The sequence below is a fragment of the Prunus avium genome, chromosome 2 (assembly GCF_965620075.1).
Source record: "Prunus avium chromosome 2, drPruAviu1.hap1.1, whole genome shotgun sequence".
NCBI classification, from domain to species: domain Eukaryota; kingdom Viridiplantae; phylum Streptophyta; class Magnoliopsida; order Rosales; family Rosaceae; genus Prunus; species Prunus avium.
Window position 1 is genome coordinate 35,164,337 of NC_142285.1, and position 24,505 is coordinate 35,188,841.

At 37.1% G+C, this 24,505-nt stretch overlaps 4 protein-coding genes and 1 long non-coding RNA gene across 9 annotated transcripts; all 5 read left to right on the top strand.

Annotated features, from left to right (window-relative positions):
- LOC110751748 (uncharacterized) lies at positions 1-3,271 on the top strand. 5 transcript variants are annotated; one of them, XM_021952254.2, is made up of 8 exons: positions 1-159; positions 346-491; positions 622-834; positions 1,972-2,042; positions 2,160-2,306; positions 2,422-2,559; positions 2,640-2,851; positions 2,971-3,271. In XM_021952254.2, the coding sequence occupies exons 2-7, from the start codon at positions 359-361 to the stop codon at positions 2,844-2,846; spliced, it is 909 nt and encodes a 302-aa protein (XP_021807946.1). In that variant the 5' UTR covers positions 1-159; positions 346-358; the 3' UTR covers positions 2,847-2,851; positions 2,971-3,271. The 5 variants fall into 5 exon arrangements, with proteins under 5 accessions (XP_021807946.1, XP_021807945.1, XP_088105168.1 ...); XM_021952253.2 differs by having other exon boundaries at positions 34-159; positions 274-491; XM_088249041.1 differs by lacking the exon at positions 1-159 and having other exon boundaries at positions 220-491.
- A 7,067-nt stretch (positions 3,272-10,338) lies between these two features.
- Positions 10,339-11,841, top strand: LOC110751745 (uncharacterized). The gene is made up of 2 exons (XM_021952249.2): positions 10,339-11,305; positions 11,401-11,841. Exons 1-2 carry the CDS (start codon positions 10,433-10,435, stop codon positions 11,644-11,646), a joined length of 1,119 nt encoding a protein of 372 aa, XP_021807941.2. The 5' UTR covers positions 10,339-10,432; the 3' UTR covers positions 11,647-11,841.
- A 2,016-nt stretch (positions 11,842-13,857) lies between these two features.
- On the top strand, positions 13,858-15,258 carry LOC110751750 (uncharacterized). Its single transcript, XM_088248013.1, has one exon. The coding sequence runs from the start codon at positions 14,241-14,243 to the stop codon at positions 15,078-15,080; it is 840 nt and encodes a 279-aa protein (XP_088104139.1). The 5' UTR covers positions 13,858-14,240; the 3' UTR covers positions 15,081-15,258.
- Positions 15,259-16,458: 1,200 nt separating this feature from the next.
- LOC110756022 (protein FAR1-RELATED SEQUENCE 5-like) lies at positions 16,459-18,064 on the top strand (the record flags this gene model as incomplete). The annotated part of the gene is made up of 2 exons (XM_088248676.1): positions 16,459-16,772; positions 17,346-18,064. A coding segment is annotated over exon 2 (696 nt), but the record flags the coding sequence as incomplete, so codon positions are not given.
- Positions 18,065-19,332: 1,268 nt separating this feature from the next.
- On the top strand, positions 19,333-20,064 carry LOC148296939 (uncharacterized). Its single transcript, XR_015833591.1, has 3 exons — positions 19,333-19,530; positions 19,623-19,680; positions 19,817-20,064. It is a non-coding gene; the product is annotated as an uncharacterized LOC148296939 (long non-coding RNA).
- The last annotated feature ends 4,441 nt before the right edge of the window (positions 20,065-24,505 follow it).

Sequence of the window (24,505 nt, forward strand, 5' to 3'; positions counted from 1 at the left end):
CGGTGGGTAGCTAGTTGAAGAAAACGATGGGTTAGAGATTGACAAGGACAGCAAGCATTAGATCCACCGCCACTCCATTGTCTCCTTCACAAAGCGAATCGGTCTAGGTTGGCTGCCGAATCTGTGGAAATCGCATCCAGACTCAGCGGAAACTTCTGTGTAAGTCATGCTTCCCAAACGGTTGGCTCAATTTTCGTATATTTATTTATAGTAGATTTGGATTTTCAAGTACATCAGTTGAGGGTTTTCTCTGAATTGTCCTGAAATTTCTAGCATGCCAAGCTCTTTTAAATCCCAAGTGATACTATCGATTGGCAATCAACATGACCAACCTCATCATTTCAGGAAGGATCGCTGCATGGATGATGCTAATGGTTCATGCAAAGGGAAGAATTTAGAATTTGTATCAGGTTGTAGTGAAAGGAATTTGAGGGGGAAATTGGATGATGAGGATGATGGGATCACTTGTTCACAAGAGGCTTGTTATGCAGGTTACTAATTATTCAATTTGTCAATTTGATGTCTATGTCTGTGTTTCATGGTATATGGTATGGTATGGTATGGTATGGTGAGTTTTCATTTTGGGAGCTGAAATATATTTGACATAGGTCTCCTTTATAGGTAGCCAAAGTAAGGCACAAATTACAACCAGCAAGTGTGTGGAAGTTGAGGTTTCAACAGGCTCAAGTTCAAGTTCAAGTTTAGTAGATATTGCAAATGAATCTTCCAACCATATTTCTTTAGGTGCTCATGAGGATGCCCCTCTATCTACCCAAGGAAGACTAGAGAGCAGAGATGATCTTCATGATGTTGAGAATATAAGTACTATCACAGGTATCTCAAGCTTTGCGCTACAATATATAAATGTGTTCAGCCCGTCCACGCATTGTCAATTGGTTTTGGGTTGGATCGTGTTGGCTAGTATAGAATTCCACATCGGCAAAATAAGGCCTACCATAGTGAGATATAAGAGCACTTCCACCCATTTGCCATGACAAAGAGCAAGGGCAACGCAAGGGCTGTTACTATTCACATGAATAGTGGCAGCCATTGCAAAAGGTTGTGGTGTTTCCACCTCTTGCCATGGCAATCACTATTCACATGAGATATGAGGAGAGGAATTTGTATAGAGTTTTGGTGTGGGAAGTGAAGAATATGACTAAGTATTTATTATAAAAAAATTCTGAAATTTTTAGTATTTTTTGGTTGCTGATGTCAGCAAACCCAGGCTGCGGGCTGGCCCTGTCTCATGGGGACCACGGCTTGCCCAGGCAAGCTTGGCCCGCTGGAAGCTGTTGCCTAGGCTCGGGCCCTGTCCTGCCAGGGCTGGGGGCTATGGCTGGACTTGCTCTAAGTTCTTAAGCCTCTCCACTTATTGTCATGTGATTTTGGGTCGGATTCTCTAATTTTAACATGGTATCATATAGTGCAATCTACATGTAATACCGTATGCCCGCATCGGCTTCACGTCAATCAATAAAATTGACGACGTGTTCGCCTCAATCCCACCGTGTGTGAGGGTCGTGTTTTTGAATATAGAATTTCACGTCATGAATTCTAAAAATTACATAACAATACTTAAAATGTTAAGCCTCTATGGTATTAGTGGGGGCTATCCAGAAGTAAGGTCATATGGCCACATATGCTTCCCGTCAGTTATTGTAATTGATGACGTGGTTACCTTAGTACCGACTCATGTTGGGGCGTGCTTGTGAGTGTAAAATTCCACATTGGGAATTTAAGACATATTTTGCCATATATTGCACATCTTCACTCATTGCCATTTGGTTTTGGGTTGTATGCCATAACTTCTATGTATGAGATCCATTCTCTCTTCTATCCTAGAAAATTAACGCGTGCCTTTTGTGTTGAAATCCTCTTCTCATAATTTATTTGTTGAAATGCATAATTCTTAGCGAGGACTATTGCAATTTAGAGAACAAGTGGTGAATTTCTTATTTCTCTTTTCAGGGAGTAATGTCAGGGAAGGTGGCTGTATAGAGAGAGTAAGCAACAGCCTATCATCAGATAGGACAAATAAGGTATGTTCTTGTGTTTATAGTCAATCTTCGAAACAATCCACTTCAATTTAATTCAGTATTTTGGTCTTCTTCATATAACTAATTTTTCTGCTTGCTTCCTTTGGAATCTCTCCCTAGGGAAGTTACACGAGTACAAAACTAACACAAGCATCTAAGATGCAATGGCCAAAGTTCACAGTGTCTCACATGTTGAGTTTGTCGAGCATGGAGAAAGTGATGAATTATTACCGTGTTTTGAATTTGGCTGATGACTTGAATGATGAGGTGAGTGGTGTGATCTTCAGTTTGTTCGTCAGTTTTATGTTACGTAATAAGTAGGGATGAAGGTAAACGTACTGTCATAAAAATCAAGTTCGTAACAGGCCGTGTATCCTTGCAGGATCTACGTTGTTTCTTGGAGGAACAGCTTTCCAAGGAGAAAGCTGGGTTGTCAGAGACGACCATTACGAACCGTTTGAGAACAAAACTCCATGTATCGGAAACAGTGCGCGAACCCGATAGTTGCAGCATTTGCATGGTATGCGATAAAATGTTCTCTGATAAACTGTCCCAACTCCGTCCTGCAGCATTTGCTCATCTGTTGTTGAATTTCTGCAGATTGAATACAAGGACCAAGACAAAATTGCGAGTTTATATTACTGCCCTCATGATTTTCATTCAGACTGCATAAAGGAGTGGCTTCTGAAGAACAACCTTTGCCCGATGTGCAGGGCACTAGCTATAATCCCAGAAGACTATCCCTGTTGGGATGGTGATGTGCGGTTACACCAAGCATTCTTTGTGCATTTGAAGCTTACAGCTTGAAAAGGGTTATTCTTTGTCCTTGTTTTTGTGAAGCCACATTTACAGAAAATTTTCTGTTGATATTTTGTTTTCAAGTATTCATACTTGCTCACTGTTCGTTATTTAATTTGGTTTAAAATTACAGGCTTCTGGGTTTAGGAGATTTACAAATAAAGGGGTTGCTGGCTTTGATTCGAGGCATTTGTAATTTTGGAGTGTACCCTAATCAGCCTGTACCCGCTATGCTTTGGAGTGTTTCTTCGAGTCAAACTATATTGAAAAGTAATTACAAAAAAATAATAATAATAATAGTAATATGTGGCGAGTTGTGTTGTTTTTTGTTGTGTGCGCCCTGTTTCTGGGTTTTGTTTTTTGTTTTGTTTTCGTCTGGATTTTGAGTTGATTAGTAATAAAGAACCATCATTCTCTGAAGAGAATTCAGAATCGGTCATGCAGCTTGGCACGCTAGCATTTTATGATCTGAAACATAAATGTTATTGTCCCAAAAGAATATCTCTATAATGGATATAATCACCCAGTTGACTACAAAAGTTAACAGAGTTGCATGAGCAAATACAAAATACCATTACTGCTACATAGGGCTGTTGACGGTTCGATAACCGTATCTCGGAGGAGTTGCCGACCACCGAACCGGAGGTCATCGGCGCACCTATTTTGGAGACCGCCGCCATGCCGAGGAGATGCAAGACCGACTACAATCGGCACGCCGAGAATTCGGTGCGGTTTAGTTTGGTTCGGCGAGCATCGATGGCAGAGGATTGAACTGAGATTGAGGGCTTGAGGACCACTTCCTGGTTGAGGGTATGGGGAGGAAGAAGAAGAAAAGAAGAAGAAGCTGAGGAAGAAGAAGGAAAGAAGAAGATGGAGAGAAGAGGGAAAGAAGAAGAAGAAGATGCAGCCAGCAGCTTGAGGACCACTTCGTGGTTGAGGGTACGGGGAGGAAGAAGAAGAAAAGAAGAAGATGCAGCTATTTACCCCAAAAAAAAAAAAAAAAAAAAAAGATGCAGCGGCGGGAGGAAGAAGAAAGAAGAAAAAGAATAAAAGATGAGAGAAGGAATGAAAAAAAGATGGCGAGAGAAGAGAAGAAAAAAGGGATGACGGCTGGGATGGGAGAAGAGAAAAGAAAAAGAAAAGGAGAGTCTGGGGGCAGGGAAAACCCGAACTTTTTAAAAAAATGTTCTAGATTGTAATAAATAAAATAATTATACACATATTGCACAAGAAACCACATTAGTCTAGTGGTATTTGGGCTTTGTATCTGAACTCTGAACAGAGTTCGATTTCCCATCATGGCATTTGTCTGAATTTTTAGGCAATTTAATGGAATCGGTCTGGTTCGGGTTTTGTCGGTTTTTAAAAATTCAAACTGGTTCACAATTGGGTCGGCCAGTTTTTCTATCGATTTCAATTATTTTAATTAAAAAACCGGACCAACTCGCCAAAACCGGTCCAATTCGGTCGGGTTTTCGGTATAAATGACCAGCCCTACCACTACATGTGGACATCCATTTCTTCTTTAATGATAAGTATGAATGAAAAAAGTTCACAAGTTCTTTATTTTTTGGTAACCGGATATTTCATAAAACAAAGCCAAAAGGCAGAGCCAAACAGAAACAGGCCGTGGCCACAAAGATAAACTACTACAAAAACAGAGAGCGCAAAATTAAAATAGACCCAGACAAGAAGCAAAAACAGTCAGAAAATAGCCTCAGGACTGAACAGACGTATTCGGAGGGCAAGGCAGGCCATCACGAGATAAGTTCTAAAGGAAAGAAAATTCACCTAACTTGAAAACGGATAACTTAGCCTTTATGAAGTGCATCATCAAAGATCAACAAAAAGCCACAGGCGTTTTTGTTGCTGGTCTCTCAGCATGTGATTCGCATCACATGGTGGTACTAGTCTTTGCTTTGTAAAGGTCACATCCCCATCATCAAAATCTTGGAGCTGCACCAAAACAGAATGTACAAGTATCAATAAGTATCTTACCTTAAGTAAACTAATTTTTTTAAAACACTGAATATAGCATATCCAATTCAAATAAAATCCCAAAAGTTTGGCTCTCATCTCCACCAATTGTTGCTTCTGGCAACCGCTCAACTGAATACTTGTGTTGAGTGATGTACATGATGGGCACACCAGGGATCTGCACTTAAAACAAGAAAAGTTACACAGTTGTTACACATTAACGTTGTAATGTCACATAACATTGTTAGAAATTGCTATTCCACCTTTCGGATCCTTCGCTTTAAATCTCGATCGTATGTAGCAACAATGTAGCATTTGTGCTGTACCCAACAAAACAAGGTGGTCGGTCAATATCAGTCATAAGAAAATTGCACCCAGGTGCACCAGAAAATTCTCATAAGCTGCAACAGAAATCACCAAAACACCGCAATCTGGCAATATGCAATCTGGAAAGTAACTTTGCCAGTATGTTAACAGAAAGAATATAGAAAACCGATAATGCACAACCACTCTATGCAATGGACAGACTTTGAAATTATAGTCTGAAGTGAAATGTCCATAACTTGAACTGTTGGGTTATGGCCTTACTTATCTATAGCATACACTATATTATTCAAGAGAAAGGCCATTTGTCAAAAAAATTTGACAAGGTGTCAGTCATGGCCCTACAATTACATTACATGAAATGGATAAATAAATAAATAAATAAATAAATATATATATATATATATATATATATATATATATATATATATAAACTAATATAGTAAGGATAGAATAATAATTTACAAACCATTTTAAAAAATCAAAATAAAATTAAATGCATTCAAAATTTTCTCTTACTATTCATGTCTATTAATATAAACCCGACTGAACATCAAATATGAGCTTAGCCAAATTGGTTAGAGCAGATGTGTTTCTCTGTATCGGAGTTCAAATTCATCCACATACAATTTAGATTATATTAAAAAAGAAAATATCGTTTCTATAAAATATATAAACATGACCGATCAAAGATAATATATAATGACATGCGCAGCCTGACGGACCGTTTATTTCTCTATATATAGGCAACATTTATGTAGGAATTACCTAATTTATGTTTGTCATTAGAAATTAAATTTACTTTGTAGTTAACTTGTGTTTCATAGTTGGGACTTGGGAGTAACTCTACAAGCTTGAATATACAGTTTTATGGGTATTAATTAAGGTTAGTTTTGCATATGTAGCTGTATAGTTGACATAGTGACAAGAACTACTCTCCCTATTTTCTTCTATGATAAGTTGAAAATCCCAATTGCGATAAATCTATTTTCGATCAATCATGCGTTATTTTATTAGCACATACGATATGAATAATTCATTAGAACTAATAAATAAATAAATAAATAAAATAGTTCATCCAAATTATTGAAAATCCTCTATATATTTGCACAAATATCTTTTTAATAATCGAAAATGAAGACTAGAAAGATTTTCTTCAGTTAGATTGTAAGGATGTACAAATTACAGAGTATATATACTTGGGTTTGGCTCCATTAAGAATTATATGTTAAGGAATTGAATAAATATTTCGAATCTCAGTAATTGATATTCCATGTATGATACATACTTAAAAAAAATTAAGAATGACATTAGAAGAATTCCTTAACTACACGGGCCCATGCTGTTGTATTCATCCCTAACACAATTGACTCTTACTCAAGTTTGAAGAGATTATCCATGGATTGTGCCGATGAAAACATGTAGGGGGAGTAGGAGCGAGCCAAGGAATTAGACATGGTTAGTTTTTCCAGTGGGTAGTGTATCGATGCAGTCATGTAAGCAACGGGAAAGCCAAAGAATATTAGACATTGGCAGAATCGCGTTATGCCAACAGACGGTAATAACTTGGTAGCTTTTTCGACCAAAACAATCGCTATTTTGTTGCTTTTGTCAAAAGTTGCCAATTTTCTAGTGCAATAAAATAAAATAAAATGGACCCATAACTCTTTTGATGGCTTTCAACTTCAATACAACGACTACAGGATTAGCAAGTTTTTATTCATCCTTAATTGTCATGGAAACAACTGTGATAAGCAAGTTTTTTATTATTTTATTTGGGCAAAGGACAACTAATTCAGTGAAGATGCTGAGAAATAATTAGATGAAAATAAATGCCTGCAAATATGCACGGGGTTTCCTAGCGTTGTTATGTCCGTCTCAATGTCTCGGTGCTCGGCAACTACAATAGCTTTTGTTCTTCGGAATAATCAGGGAATGATGTTTTACATGCCCTAGGTGAACCACAATAACATAGCCCTCAACCTTCTACACATATTCATGTGATTTTTTTTATTATTTAATAAATAAATACATTGAAAAACTTTATATGTAGTCAAATTCAAGAATGTAACATAAAAACAAAAACAAACAAAAAATAATATGTAATCCATACAACACAAGAAAGGTAATAACAAAATTTACTCAAATTCTTTATCAAATCTAAATTTCTAATACATCAATTCTTTAGCCATATTATTCCTGCCATAACACTAGGGCATAAACAACAACAAAAAACAAAGTATCACATTCAAAATGGAAACAAACTATCAATCATTATATGTTATGTTGAATGTGTTTTATTTCTTAATTTATTCAACTAGGTTAATTGGCTTCAAAAACGTGTTTAATGAATAAGTATGCCTCTTTTTAATTTTAGATTTACTAAGGGTGTTGATTTTTCCACTCTTTTTTTATCCACTTACACTCCTTTTTGTTTTTCAATACTTTTTAATACAACATACAATTTCTAATACGGGAGTGTAAGTGAATAAAAGATGAGTGAGAACATGCAATTTTTAACAAAAAGAGTTTAAGTGAGCAAAAGAAGAGTTGGAAAATCAACTCCCTTGACTAATGGTAGGCCTTCGCATTCGGCTAAGGTTGTCTTGCCAAGGCCTCTCATACCATGACCTTTAATCATGTCTCATGCATTCCAAGTGTTTCAAGATATTAAATGGAGTGCCATCAGAATTTTTTCCACTTTCCTTTTTTGAAGTCAAGGAGAAACCAGCACGTAGGGTCCAGACTTGAAGTCTCAAGAAAAAACAGGCACAACCGAAATAATACTTTCACATGACTTTGATTTCGAGTGAAATAATACTTTCTTCTACCTTCAACCGGCCCATCTCAAAGGTTGTCTGTCTGTGGGTTTTGATTGTGATCGATGCTCGTACTTTTCCCTCGGTGGCCGTGGCAATGGCGATGATACAGTCTAAGGTAGCCAATTAAGAAAAGGTTGGCTCTGCAGAAAAGCAAGATCACCATTGTAGGTTTTATAATACATGTAGGTGGTTGAACTTTTTTCTTGAATCCGGACGGTTTTGGTAAAATATTATTGATGGTGAATATTTCAAGGTCATGGTTTTGTTTTCTATCCCTTTTTAATTGGACTCAATACCACTTAGTATGTTGGATGAGAAAACAAGAAATACTAATAGAAGAGAAGCAAAAGTTTATTAAATTAATGAAGGTGGTAAGGATGGGACAGAAGGTTGCTGATACGACCAGCGACGAAATATATATGACAATGGCTGCAAAAAACATTTTCCAGTAAATGCAAAATGAAATCAAAACAAGTCAACGAGAAACATATCTTTTGGAAGAAGGCCCAAATGGGTCGTCAAAGGAGCCACAGTCCCAACAAGGCCCATTGGAGGAAAGATAAAGCCCAAAGCCAAAAGGAGCTCCACTATCGCCAAAATCCAGCTCAAAATCACATCACACGCAGAGCAGGAGGATACGTGTGAGTTCGGAATGGATGCAAACGAAATGACGCCCTCCTGCGCCAATCGCACGCAGCGCAGTTTATTTGAAATTAAATATCAAACGAAAATATCCGAAAATTCAAAGTGCATTGTGAACCTATCATTATCTCAGTAGAAGACAGGGTAGTAGCTTGACTCTTTTTACTTGTATCCCTCACCTTCTTCAATCGATAGCACTCGTATTTTCTCCAACAAATGATAATAATATAGTTACCTGATATTTCTTTTTCGTTTTTCCTTTGCCTTCTCCTAGACCTAAAAGCCTTCTTAAACTCTCGTCCATGCATCAACGGGGTATAGTTCAGTGAAAAATGACATTAATTTGCTTACCAATAGTCACATGTTCAAATTCTCATAGCATCCAAGTAGGGTGTGTGAGAAACCCTCTCTCTTTTATAATTTAAACCATCACTCACTTGTATATTTTTCTTTAAAAGAAGAAGAGAAAAGCGAAAAGGCATAAAGGGAACTTGAGAAAGTAATAAAAGGTTTTGGGCCTTAGGCTATTAGGTGCATGGATAGAGGTCAAAGACTCAGAGTTAAAGAAAACTCAAAGTTTCACAAAAGGTATGTTCCTCTATGAAATTATGGTTATTCTTTTCCTACTTACTCCATAATTTCATAAGGGAACAAACTTTTTGTGAATTTATTCAAATTTGACAAACCTTATGCTTGAAATATCTAAGTTAGGGAAAAAAGAATTAGACTTTTTCTAAGTTACTTGAAATATCTTGTATTTTATACCAAACTTGAAACTACTGTAAAGGATTGTATTCTGTTGAAAAATACAAAGAGGGGTTTGATTTAAAGCAGCAAACAGAGAGTCAATCAAGACTCTATCTAAAGTGGTGGTTGCCCTATACGGACAGAAACCAAAAATACCTTTTACAAAAAAAGACTGCGTCAATGATATGTCTCTAACAATTCAGTTGTGCCACAATTTGCAACATGTGCATGCATCATTTTCAATCATTTTTATTATTATTTAAAAGCATGATGAAAGGTGTCTCAGAAGATCTCAACCGTTCCTGAATCACTGTCTGACGGTCTTGATCTGCCCATTCCAACACATAATATATGTGGCTGGCTACTCACCCTAAACCAAGAAGCAACTAATCTAAGTGGTTGTGCCTTGTGGCGGCTATACATGACAAAGCAAAGAAAACAAAGCCATAAAATTATTGCCCGATAGTCTTGTCCACTGCTGTTTGCCCTAGAAGGAGAAAAATGAACTCCTTCTGAACTGAAGATGTGGCTCAATCAGAAGTGGCCACATGTCCATACAGTTAAAAAAAAACATTAAACCCACCAATAGGACTCAGAAAAACTTCCCACCCCACCCACCACTTGCCTATCCGAACTCCCCCAAACTCAAAACACACAAGTGATAAAAATACTCTTCTCAATACTCTCAGTATTTCTACCCAATCCCTGTTAATTGCTGCAAACTAAAAATGAGTGCTGATTGGAATTGACACATTTTTTGTGAACAGAACTGTGCAGCTGATGCTTTGGCTGCTAAAAGGTTTGATTTTAATCCAGGTCTGCATATCTTTGATGGGGTGCCAGCTTGCATTACAGACATCCTGGCTGCTGACTCAAGGGAATTCTTTTGTCTTGCTTTGGAACGTTCTGAGTTTCCGTGTTGTCTTCTACAAGTTGATGAAATTGGTCCTTCCATTGAAAAAAATAAAATAAAATAAAATAACTCTATAAATAACACACCTTTGGTCTGCACTTCAACATCCAAACACCCCTCACCTCTCTCTCCTCTCTCTGTCTCTAGTCTCAGACTCACAGAGCTAAGCTATGACTATCTCGTCTTTTCTTCAAGACCCCTTTGAAATGATCCCTTCTTCTTCTTCTGTCAATTTAGTCCGTCTCCACCTAGGAGAAGTCCGTTTCCATGCCATGAAAGCTGCAGAGGTTGAAGAAAGCAGTAACAGACCTCAAAGGGTCCATTCACGCCCAATCAATCGACCCTCTTCGGCTGCTTTCATGTCACCAAATGCCAGTCGACTCTACTCCGCTGCAGTAACCAACGGTACAAACAGTACCACAAGCTTGAGCCCAGAGAGGGTCTTTTTGTCTTCAATCCCCGTCAACGGCCCGAGCCGACAAGATGCAATCGCTGCAAGTACGGGCTACCGCCTGAACATGGACTTACACAGCAGCAGCAGCCATCATGTCGTGGGTTTCTGTTTTCTGCCTCCACCTGAGCTTGCCGATATGAACTACGCGGCGAGGCGCATCCCGGACCTCAACTTGCCACCATCTGATGTCTCAGATGTCTCAGCTTCGGAGCTGGTCCTAAGAACCAAGAACAGAAACATCCTCCGATTTATTGATGCTGTGCGTTCGTTGGTTGTCAAGCACGGGAGCCCTGAGGAGCTGGCGGAGTACATGAAGAACAAGAGCAGCTTGACCATACCCCAGCTTTGGAATCTTGATTCTATTCGGATCTGGAATATGCTGTCCCTCTCCCGGGGAGGTGAAATTGAGAAGGAGCTGATGGAGGAAGGCCTAGTTGAGGCCCTAATTCGCGTCGAGGATCTTCCATCGCCGCTGGAGCTGGTCCTCGCTCCGCCACATCACTATAAGGTCTCCGCCAACCAAGATGCCAGGATTGATTACAAGTACAATCAAGCATCAACTTCGTTCCACGACAACAAAGAGACTTTGGTATTTATAAATTATTTATGCATCCAACTCTCTCAGACTGTCGTCTAATTAGCTTTGATTGTCATCGATTTTTATTTGTTAAACCCAATTTTCAGTCCTCGGATGCCCGCAATTATGATGTTGTTGATGATGAAGAAGAGGACCAGAGCATCGGTAATTATGATGTTGATGAGGAGGAGGACGAGAGCAGCGGTGATGAGGCTGATCATCAACAGGACCAGAAGCGCAAGGCGGTGGCTGTAATGGACGACCAGGATCCGTATGATCAGCATCTTCAGATGAAGAAGGCCAGGCACGGTGGAGCTCTTCGTATTGATGAGCCCAACAACGCCAATCCATGAGGCTGAAGCTGCAGAGGAGAGGACTCATCATCATCAGCCTCAACCCACCAGTCCAAATGCCCCCATCCATCCATACATCCATCCACTTTTTTCTTTAATTTTTTGTGTGCAATTGTATATACACGAATCTATGACTTTAGTAATTAATAAATTCATCCATCCATCCATCCATTCTTGATGGGCTTGTTATTGCAATTATCAGAATAGTCAATTAATAGTGCTTATAAATTCACCCTATCCTTCCATCAACATCGGCGACCAGTAGACCAAATAAAAACACCGGCGACGAGACCAGCTGCCAATTAAAAAGCAAGCACAATCATAATACTTTACCCTAATTATTAAGGTTTTTGGATAGGCACAGCCTTTCATGTTTTAATCTTTTTAATCTCATTCCATTACCTGAAGAATAATTGTTTCATTTTCAATTTTAAAGGAAGCGTCTACCAATAATGATTTGTAGACAAATCTCATGGCAAACAACTCTCAGAATTTTAGAGTAGCCAGTTATAGAATTTAAAGCAGGAACTTTTAAAATTAAATAAAAATATATGAGCAAGATCACTTGGATATTAATTTGGAGCTCCATGAAAACCCTTTCATTAAAATTCTGGATGAGAATTGAAAAGTTAAGGGCATGTGATTTGTCAATTGTAGGTGTGACAAGGATTTTCCATGGACTAATATTCTGAGAGAAAGATGACAAAAAGTGTGGTGGCCTGTGCTTGCTCGCTTTCCCTGGGACTTCAATTATTTAACGAGCCATTATTTAAAGGTGCAACTTAATATAATATTAAAATCCGACGGTGAAATTAAGAGAAAGTTGTACATGTGTAGCTTGTGCGAATTGTAAGAATTAATACGAAAAAGTTGTATAGAAATGAAAATACTAGTTGAGCAAATCCTCTCAGTAAACAAAGTCAAGAATGCAATTCTGCAACTGTGAAGACATGAATGAAGGCCAACGATGATACGTCTCCCGGCCCGGCATTCTTTTTTAGGCTGTCGTTTTCTGGAATGTTAAAAATTACATGAGTGTTGTTGACGCCTACTCCAAATTCAAACCCTAAACCGAATAAGAGCATGCATTATATTTATTGTGATATTTGGAGCTCCTTTTGCGGGTGACATGAACACTAACCGGCTAAGAGCATGCATTATATTTAGGGAGTTTCACTAAAATACTCAAAATGAGGGTTGAAATTATAAAAATACCAACACCCAAAACACTTTATAAACATACCCAAAACTCATCATTACACACACTCAAAACTTATTTATAAACATACCCAAAACTCATCATTACACACATACCCAAAACCCATTTTGGCTATGTTTCTATGTTTAAATAGTACTTGGGTATTTTTATAAATACATATCTAGAATTGGGTATTTTTATAAATATCTATTATATTTATTGTGATAAAATGAAACACTACCTAGCCTTCTACTGAAATTGCGGGTGAGATTTAAAATAACATGGAAAAGCTATGGTCAATTGTAGTAGGCAAAATGATTTGACATGTCCCAGGTTATCGTCACGCCAATGATTTGACACCAACCGGCTATCAACGTGAATACCTGTTGTATTTAATCCATAACCTTTTCTTTTTTGTAACCTATTTATATTTAACAACATTTTCTTGTTTTTTCATACCCTTTCCGTTTGTAATGTTAAAAATTATATGAATATGGTCCTTTTTTGAATGTTAACAATTTAAAAATGACGTTTACGCAATTTGATTTGTTGCGAACCATACAAATTGCTAACCCTAAAAAGGTTATGGATTAAAACTGACATTTTATTCATAAAATGTAACATTACCCACCCTTCCACTGAAATTGTGGGTGAGATTGAAAATTTAATAGGGCATGTCATGGACCAAATCTTATAAAGAAAACGACAACAAACAACTAGTAGAGAGAGATTGCAACTGGTGGTATGCTTACTTTCATTCATTTTTAAGAGAAATATTAAAATATGGTTTAATTGTTGTTAATGTTTCTGAATCTTTGGGTTTAGGATTTTGGGATTTAGGGAAATATTTAAAAAATTGAAGAGATTTATAGGATTCTTTGCCTGTCACCACGTACCAAATTTCATTCTCGACACCACGTACTGCTGACGTAAATTATTGACTTTTCGGACCAGCGTACCGAAACCCAGTTACCTATGAAGGAGGCTTAGAGCATCTTCATTAAAAAATCAAAAAGTAAAGTAAGAGGTGAGAGAGGGTTGTGCGTCTAGGGAGAGAGGAGAGGAAGAAATGGAGACCCCAAAAAAAAGACAGATCAACTTCAACTGCAGGAGGAGGGTTATAAAAAGACCTCCTCTCCCAGCCCTTCAACTGCAGGAGGAGGAGGGTTATAAAAAGACCTCCTCTCCCAGCCCTCAAAAACCCACTTCAACATCTTAACCTTTACTCTTCACTTTCAACTCTCTCTCTCTCTCTCTCTCTCTCTCTCTCTCTCTCTCTCTCTCTTAGCCCTGAAAGAACCCACTTCACCATCTTAACCACTCTCCACGTTCAACTTCAAAACTCTCTCTCTCTCTGTGTCTCTGCAAACTCACAGAGCTACTAGATACGGCGGGTATGGCGTATTTTCTGAAAAAACCCTTCAAAATGAGCCCCAACTCTCGTGTCAATTTATTTCACTTCCACCTAGAAGAAGTCCGTGTGCTGCTCCCTGACCACCCATTCAATCGAGCCTCACCAAATGGCGGTTTCAGGCCACCCAGACTCTACTCGGCAGCTGTCAACGGAACCGGGAGTACTAGTTTGTGCCCAGAAAAGGTCTTCGTCACTCGCATCCCTCTTCTGACTGGGCCCACTCCAGAAGACGCCGCTGCTGCAGTCATCCAATTCGGATTGAATTTGGCTCTAAACAGTAGCAGCAGCCACCACCAGTTCTGTTTCCTAGGAAACGGGCCCGCTGCCGACGACGGTGGCCAGAATTACGTGGACCCCGCACCAAATAGAGGACCCAATTACATCCCGGATCTCAACGTATCGCAGCCGGATGAGACGGCGCCGACGACGGATTTCGTCGGAGTAATCAAGAGCCAGAACATCTCCCAGTTCACTGATTACGTGGTGTGGTACCTGGGCGAGTACGGGAGTGATGAGGGGGTGGCGGAGTACAGGAAGATTCTGAGCAGCAAAAGTGAAGGAGAAATCGGAAACCTGGATTCGATTCGGATCTGGAATATTCTCACCCTGGAAGCCGAAATTCAGAAGGCGCTCGTAACGAAAGGCCTCGTCGAGGCCCCAATGCGCTTCGACGATCTTCAGTTCCCGGCGCCGGAGGAGCTGCTTCCAATTCCGGAAAAAGGCGGGAAGGCCGCCAAGAGGGCCAGGTACTGTGGAGTTGTTGGTATCGATGAGCCCAAGTCACCAATTCCTGAAGCAGGGGACTCTGACTCTTCAGAGTGATCACCAATCCGAACACCGCCTTTTGTACTTTTCGCTTTTTAATTTTTATTTAAAAAATAGTATGTTTTTGTGTGAATAACTTGCTCTGTTTTGTGCAAGTTTGGAAATTCCCAGTGGAATTTGTGTATTTACTATCTTAGGAATTTCATAAATTTGCTGCTGGCCTAGATTAGATCAATGCTGGAGAAAAGCTTAGATGAGATCTATTGGTTAAATTTGCTACAACCGATGATTGGGAAGTTTTTCTCCTGACAAACGTCCAGGTCATAAGTTTTTGCGTATAGCTTTGTTTGGTTGTGTTGTTATTAATAGAGTTGCTTCTGTTTGGTTGGGATAAAGTTGAACCAAATCCTTGGCTCTTGGCTGTTTGGTTCTGTTTGGTTCTGTTTGGTTGGTAGTATAAACTATAAAGATTGCGTCGCGCCCATTATGAATGGAAAATTTTCATATTATTATTTATGCAAATTACGTTGTTATAATATAAAAGTGAAACACATGTCCAGATCTGAGGAATCTCTTTCCTCTTTTTTTCTTTAAATTTTATTATCTATTGGGCAGTTTTGGAAAATTTGGAATGGAGAGCTAGGGTTCTGTCACGGAACAGAGAAGGTGCGGTTTGTGTCAAATTTCTTTGATTCTTCTTGCTTGAATTTATATTGATGGAAAATCTAACACCATGCGTGTCTACAAACTAGGTTTTTTATTTATTTTAAAAAATAATTCTATTTTATGGTGAATACTAAGGTTTTAGTTCAAATACTATTTCTATTTGTGGCTTTATTTATAACATTTGTTTTTGCTTTTGCTTTTTTATATACCTTTTCTTTTCGGTTGTCACCACTCTTAATTGGTCGTTAGTATTATCACTATATTGATTGCCGTTAGATGAGTGGAATTTTTTAGATTTGTGTAGCAAGTAAATTAAATTATACTCATCCAACGATAATTAGAGTGGACACCAAGGTCTAGTCAAATTAAGTGTGGCCATCCATTGAACTTCGATCTTACAAGCCACTTTTTTACACTTTTTATATACTACATTATCTTTTGTGATTTAGTTCAATAATTTCTTGTTTATACTCAATCTGTATTGAATTATGAAGGGAAGAACTATATATATATATATATATATATATATATATATATATATATATATATGAATATATAGAAGAGAAGGGAAGGTTGGGGTTGGTGTAGCTAGTCATGGCCGTAGTCGTGCTGGTCCCTTCTCTATCCAGAACATTTATTTCTCACATAACAATTAAATTATTGCTAGTTAGTTCTTTTCATTTTGGACTAATTGACTATACCCCATATATATATATATATATATATATATATATATATATATATATATATATCAGTCCCCTTCAGTTGAGGGATCCCTCAAATAGTGTTATTTGAGGGATGGGGCGCTCAACCGTTGGATCTGTTTTAATGACCTTGTGTGGCTGAGATTGAATTACATCTTTTAACCCGTTTTCACACTCCTGACCCACCACAAACTCCACTTCAGTTGAGGGAACGACGTACGCTGGGAAACCAAACGTCTCTCTTTTTCCTCCAACGCTTGGAGACCTATCACGCAGACCAAACGACCCAACGTGAAGAAGAAGACTCACCATCGTCAGTTGAAGAAGAAGACCCACCATCGTCAATTGAAGAAGAAGACCCACCATCTATGCGACAGAGGTATGCTATCATTGGTTCTTATTCTTTCAATATCTGAGCCATGGTTCTTCGATTTGGAGTTCTGGGATGAATTCTGATATGGTTTCAATGGGTTTGAAGATCACTCCTCCAGATTTTTAATGGTTTCTTAAAGTTTTGGAATATCATGTGTATGAAGTAAAAATAAACACAAATAAACGGGTATGGTATCCTGAGTTTTGATATGGATTTTAAGAACTCATCAACAATTCTACAACTTTTTTTTTTATTGAGTACGTTTTGTAATTTTCCATCAAACCTGTGCTTTCAATGCTCCTTTCAACATGGTTTGTGTTTCTTGTGATTCATAGCTACTTATTTTTTTGTTTTTTGGGAGTACTGTAGTTTTGTAGTTTTGTAGTTTTCCATCGTGCTTTCAATGCTCCATTCAACATAGTTTAAGGAAAAAAAAAATACAAGAAAACAGAATTTCTTACATATAATATATTTTTTTTATCTACTCTTAATTGATATTTGAGAAGAAAAAACAGAATGTCATATATATGTCCATGTTTTGTGATTAAAGTGCATCTGTGCATGTTCTATGGTAAACAGATTTGCTCACCTGTTGTTCAACTATGGAAGCTAATAATGGCATATTAGTTCACATGGAAACTGATTCGGAAACAAATCCTTCTGTATCAATTTTCTATCCTCAAGTAATTGGTGAGCTCACTCCCTTCCAAGGTCAACAATTTGAAACATTAGAAGAAGTGTATGACTTTTACAATCAGTATGCAAGGGAAGCTGGGTTTAGTGTTCGATCATACTCTAGTAAGAAGAGTAAAGACGGAGAGGTCATACGAAAAGAGTACGTTTGCAATAAAGAGGGAAGTTGGTCAACTGAAACAAGTGGTGCTGTAAAAAGGCGTCGTGGAGTAGGCAGAGAGTCTTGCAAGGCACGACTAATAGTTGTTAAATCAAAATATGGTGGATACGTAGTCACCATATTTGAAGAGGCTCATACTCATCCAATGACAACCCCACGAAGACGCCACTTATTAAAGTCCCATCGTCGAATTTCTGGTGTTGATCAACTTGTAGCACAACAACTAATATCCGTAAATGTATCCACACACCAACAATATGACATTCTAGCAACGCAAGCTGGAGGCATTGAAAATGTTGGTTTTACTCAACAAGATATGTACAACTCCAACAGAGATAGACGTATGAAGATCAAGGGTCATGATGGAGAAATGTTGTTTGATCATTTCATGAATGAGCAAGAAAAAAATCCAGGGTTCATATTCAAGGTTGAGACAAATATTGAACACAACATTACTCGATGTTTTTGGGCTGATGCAATCTCTAGGCAATCGTACAAGTTTTATGGTGATGCGGTTATCTTCGACACTACCTACAACACCAATCGATATTGTATGATCTTTGCACCAATTATGGGAGTAAACAACCATGGTCAGACAATTATTTTTTCTGGGGCATTCTTAAGTGACGAGACTGCAGACTCCTTCATTTGGTTGTTTAGAGAATTTTTGAGGGCTATGCCAGGTGATGCTCCAAAAATTATTATTACTGATCAGGATCCAGCAATGACAAAAGCCATTTCAGAAGCTCTTCCAAACACATTTCACAGGTATTGTAGCTGGCATATTTTGAATAAATTCTCTGACAAGCCCAAGTGTATTCTTCACTATCAACAATTTAGAGAATGTGTTTGGGATTCTGAGAGTAGAGATGAGTTTGACTTGAGATGGAAGAGAATTGTTGAGGACAGCGGGTTAAATGAAGATACATGGTTGCAATCAATATTTAATATTCGATCTAAATGGGTGCCAGCTTATGTGAACCACATTTTCTCATGTGGAATGTCTAGTAGTCAGCGAGCAGAAAGTGGGCATGCATTTTTCAAGAGGTATGTATCAAAAAACAATTCCTTGGTGGACTTTATGGTTCAATTTAATAGAGGACTTTTACACCAACGACATTTGGAATTGATGGCATATCACACTGATATAAATGAGAAGGCAAAAACTAAGTGCCCTATAATGATGGATAGACAAATGGCTAATATATACACACGTACTTACTTCTATAAATTTCAAGATCAGTTGTGGGAGAGTTATTGCAATAATGTTGAGCTTATAGAAGAGAATGCCACTCACTGCACATATAAAGTTGTACATATGGATGACAAAAAGAAAAAAAGAAACCGGCTGAATGTTTATGACAAATATGCAGATTTTGCATCGTGTAGCTGTCATATGTTTGAGAGTTTGGGAATCCCATGTAGCCATACTTTGGCATATTTGCACAAAATACGTCAGCTTCATGAATTGCCAGATCAATATATTTTGAAGAGATGGACTAGATCTGCTAGATCTGATCTTGTGGTTGACAATGATGGTGTTGTGATATCTGTTGACAAATCCTTAATAGGAAAGCGCAGTGCATTATTCCAACGATATTCAAATGTGATTGATAAAGTCATCTTAAGTGATGAGGCCAGTCAGATCTTCTGTGAGGCATTGGATTCATTGATTGAGAGGATTAAACCATTGCTTCATGGTGCTAAAGAAGTACTACCTTCTGCAAGGAGAAGTATTGCTTTTGAAGCTTGTATAAATGAACCAGATCCTGTTAAAGCAAAAGGAAGTGGGAAAAGACTTAAGGGCAGAAAGGAGTTGGCGAGAGAAAAATACAAAGGTCGGCGTTGTAATGGGTGTGGAAAATATGGACAAACACACGACAAAAGGAACTGCCCTATGCTTCAAAAATCGTAAGAATGCAAACTTATTTGTATTTTTCCTTTTTTATTATTATGTATTAACCTCATGTGTAATTTTGTGATGTTATCTTTGACCATGATAGCTCTTCAAATGTTGAAAAAGATGCTTTTAATGGCATGGATAATAGTTCTTCGTCACAGGTAATTATAGTTATACACAGAACTTATATGGAGTATTTTGTTGATGAAATGGACAATAATTCTTCCACTATATAAATTGCTTGTTATTGAGAATGATAAATTTGTATTTATTTTTTCATTTACTTTGTCTTGTCAGGATGATGAGTTTTTTGGATGATGTTTCGAACTCCAGTGATTCCACCTATTTCTTGGGTTGTAGAGTTGCACTGACATACTTGAAGAAAAGACTATGTTTGCCCAATCAAGCTTCGTGCAACTAGCCTCCTAATGGAAAGATTGTGTTTGTACTTTTTGTTTTCATTAGAATGCCTTTTGATGCGCAGTGTATTGAACAAAGAAAACCATTCAGAAATCATTTCAATTAAAAGGAAACAAATTTGTTTTGCTGCTATTCTTTAATATCATAGTTAAGTTTTGGTGTTATATGAATGAATGTCTTGGATGAGTTTACTAGTACTGAAATAGTGAAACAAACTATCATATATGCCATTAAAGTTCAGAAAAGTGGAAGAGAAAACACGGGAAAACTACCACACTATGAACTGAATAAAGTTTTCATTACTAAGATAAAATAAACTTGATAACATCAAGTATTCATTACGAAAGGGAAAAACAATTATGTACAACATCCATTGTATAGGAAGTAGTCTCGTCATCCCTATACAAATTACCAACCCACACATACAAAAAAAAAACCATCCTTATTACAGAGAAGAGCTACAAAATCCTTATTGAGTTTAAACAAACACCCGCAAAAAAAACCATCCTTAGTACATCAGATGTTGAACTTCAAGAGTGAACGAACAAGATTACCCCACTACAAACCTGCAATGCAAGAAAAAAAATAAAAGTAAGACCACACTACAGTTATTAAAAATAATATTGAGTTTGGGACAAAGAGGTTAGCCTTGTATTCACAAAGCCGTTCAACATAGAATTGCTTGAAAGCAAGGTGGTCCTTAAATTGATTATTCAATAAATTTCACAATTTGGCATCTAGATCCTGAATTGGGTTGACATCTTGTTCTAGCAGCACTTCGTCCCTGAATAAAAAAATTGGGGTTAACAATAAAAAAAAAACTAACAATAATTAGCAAGAACCCCCAAATTATGAATTACTCAAAAGAACCCAAATCAAAACTCATCACACAACGCAAGAAACCCAAAATCGAAGTTCCATTAATCAAATTGTGTTTATTTTTACTTCATACACATGATATTCCAAAACTTTAAGAAACCATTAAAAATCTGGAGGAGTGATCTTCAAACCCATTGAAACCATATCAGAATTCATCCCAGAACTCCAAATCGAAGAACCATGGCTCAGATATTGAAAGAATAAGAACCAATGATAGCATACCTCTGTCGCATAGATGGTGGGTCTTCTTCTTCAACTGACGATGGTGGGTCTTCTTCTTCAACTGACGATGGTGAGTCTTCTTCTTCACGTTGGGTCGTTTGGTCTGCGTGATAGGTCTCCAAGCGTTGGAGGAAAAAGAGAGACGTTTGGTTTCCCAGCGTACGTCGTTCCCTCAACTGAAGTGGAGTTTGTGGTGGGTCAGGAGTGTGAAAATGGGTTAAAAGATGTAATTCAATCTCAGCCACACAAGGTCATTAAAACAGATCCAACGGTTGAGCGCCCCATCCCTCAAATAACACTATTTGAGGGATCCCTCAACTGAAGGGGACTGTATATATATATATATATATTTGTATATATAAAATTATTTGAAGAACATCTTTTAGCATCCCTTAGAAAAACATAAAAAATAAAATATTCAAACTATCTATTTTTCAAATTTACATTCATAAATTATCCATATAAAAAATCATGCAAATTGAAAATTATTGAGGTTGGAATTGTATATAACAACAATCTAACAAAATAGATGAACGTATTGCTTCAAGAAAAAGACTATAATAACAACAATCTAATTTAACTTAATGCTGCAATTGTATATGTTTGTGACATCTTTATTTACTTGAAATTAATGATAAAAATTATGAACTAGAATAAGCTAGAAACATATAAAAGAATGAACCATGGAATTAACTTATTCTCAGCATAACTACTGATATTTGAAGACAAATATTTTTCATAAAAAATGCCACAAGAAGTACTTATGGAGGGAATAATGTCCCACAAATCTATCTCTTCTGTTGTCCATTTATCAAACTAACATTTTCTTTTCTGTTTATCTTTTTCCGAAGCTCGTTGGTTTGGACTTTGTTTTGGTTGTTTTCGGCTCTCAATCATATCTTAGTTACTCTTCCTTTTTCTTGTACTTGGATTTCATTGGATGTAAGATTAAAAAAAAAAGTGATGTTATTTCCACTGACCTTATCTTTCCACTTACTATGTAAATTTGAAAAAACACAATCCTCTCTTTCCACCCACCATTATTCCTAAAACACTCTTTAATTATTAATTCAAGCAAATTCTCTTCTAAGTTAAAGAGGTCTGTTAACTAGTGATGTCATTTAAATTTAATCTAATGGCTGAAAAATTGGCATATCACAATTAGATATAAATAAATAAATAAATTGCCTCACACTTATTGTACAATGAATTCGAATTATTTGTTCTTAGTTTTTTCAAATCTTTCTTCCAAGAGCTATGAAAACCATATTTAAAACAAATGGTCTGAATCTTTGTGTGATTATAAACCACCAAAATCTCACTTTTTTTTATAATAAAAAACTTTAATTTCACAAACAATTGAACTTCTTGCTATTTACGAGTGATTTATATTTCTTTTAAAACAATTTTGACGATACAAAAGAATATATCTCCAACAATGAATTTAAGACTGGTACGAAAATGAGGAAAAATTGGGTAATTGAAGAAATGCCAATGGGATGAATTAATGCTAGGATATGATTCTTTCATTTTCACGAGTTATGAACATAACTTATGTTTGAAAAATAATTAAAATGTCATTGAACTCGAACATTATGCATTATTACCAACTTTATAATATTAATACGCCATACTTTGTGATGTCCTCAACGCCTTATCTAAATAACACGCAATACAATTTATACAATACGATTAGTGCCCCAAAGGCATAAAAGGAAATGAACACGATTAGTGCCCCAAAGGCATAAAAGGAAATGAACACGATTAGTGCTCAATCGCAAATGAACACGACACCACCTATCCAATCGTTAACATTACCTATCCCCCACTAGCCACTACCTATCCCCCCACTCGACCTAAAAGAAACTACCTATCCCCTCAAGACGCAAAAGTACTGGAATAATTGTCAAACTCAGAGGCATAAAAGGAAGGCCCGTGGCCACCGGCGCCATTTGGGTTACTTTCTGGGAATTGTTTCTGACATGCTTTGGCATGTTATTGTCTTCTTCTCCGGGCGAAGCCTCTATCTATCTACAGTATCTACTTTAAAAACCTAATTAAACAAGTGGATGAAGATTGAAATGAAACCTTTGTTGAAAAATACAAATAAAATAAATTTCCTCTATAAGGTTTAAAATATCAGTGACCAAAGTGTTTGTCTTTGCAATGTATAGGGTTTAAAATATAGGATTAAATAGAAAATATAAGAGCATCACTTGATTTATTATAGTAATAAGGGGCCATCTTGGACGTTTGGAGCTTCATAAAATGAAACACTACCTACCCTTCCAATGAAAATAACATGGAAAAGCTAAGGCCATGTGATTGGTCAATCAATCAATCACCTGTCCCACCATTGGGGCTCTAAATAGAGGCCTCATTGGGGATGGCCTTATACACGTAACGTAAGTAACTTTCCTTGTGTGGAGACAAGTGGTGGAACACAAAGTTTTGGCTCCGTGCGTGGAATATGAGGTAAATATCTTCATTTTTCTTTTACTTTGAGTTTGAATGAGTGAATCTTTTTCTTTCCATTTGGTAAGTATTATTAGTTGCGAAAAAACGAAACTAAATTCAGTAGTAAATTTTTACTTTTTAAAAGAAAAAGCGAAAGAAAAGGTGCCCTAATTCCTGTCTCCTGAAGCAGAGTCCGGTTTTCCCGTTTCCAAAGTTCATGTGCCCCATGTTTCTTCCTTACTTTTGTGACATGTGGCACACAATTTAACAAGAGTTTAACTCTGTTAATTCTCTTTTACCATTTTTTTTTCTTTAATTAAAGCAATTAAAATATGCTATATTAGAAAACACGTTTCATCTTCTACGCTACACTTTTCAACCCCTACATCTTCTCTGCACTGCAAAACTTAGCCACTTCATCTTCTCTGCTCCACGAAACTCAACCCTGTTGGCTGTTGGTTCATCAGGAAAGTACACTCTGCTCTTCATGTTTTTTTCTTCTGCTTTTTGATTGCTGGTTTTCGAGCATCGTATGAAAAACTTATAAATATATAACTTGCAACAATCATATACCCAAATATGCCTTTCATTTGAATCAAATTCATTTGGTTTCAATCTTGTGATGACTTTGTAGCCAAGTGTCCAGAGACATAGCTTGAAAATAGGATCAATTTAAAAGGCAAGATGGGAATTAACTTCTAATGAACCAAAATGGTGGAGGTATGCTTCAGCCAAATCAACCTTCTTCCTTCTCTTTTCTGGAAAAAAAAATATTGAAACCAAATGAATTGCATAATGCGTATATAATTATCGCAAATTAACCATTTAAAAGCTTCTTGTGCGATGGCTCCAACACTAGCAACCAAAAAGGGGGAAAAAATTATGAAGTAGAGCCCGGCTTACCTTACGAACCAGTGGTCAACGAGCGAAATATATGTAGGGGCTGAGTTTTGGTAATTATATACCCATTACGCAATTCATTTGATAATTATATACCCAAGATGAAGC

Excerpts from the sequence above, each read along its gene's own strand:
- LOC110751748 (XM_021952253.2), top strand. The coding sequence starts at position 275 with ATGCCAAGCTCTTTTAAATCCCAAGTGATACTATCGATTGGCAATCAA. Across the intron at positions 2,307-2,421 it reads CTGATGACTTGAATGATGAG|GATCTACGTTGTTTCTTGGA; the intron begins GTGAGTGGTGTG and ends GTATCCTTGCAG. Across the intron at positions 2,560-2,639 it reads ATAGTTGCAGCATTTGCATG|ATTGAATACAAGGACCAAGA; the intron begins GTATGCGATAAA and ends GAATTTCTGCAG.
- LOC110751750 (XM_088248013.1), top strand. The coding sequence starts at position 14,241 with ATGGCGTATTTTCTGAAAAAACCCTTCAAAATGAGCCCCAACTCTCGT.
- LOC110751745 (XM_021952249.2), top strand. The coding sequence starts at position 10,433 with ATGACTATCTCGTCTTTTCTTCAAGACCCCTTTGAAATGATCCCTTCT. Across the intron at positions 11,306-11,400 it reads ACGACAACAAAGAGACTTTG|TCCTCGGATGCCCGCAATTA; the intron begins GTATTTATAAAT and ends CCCAATTTTCAG.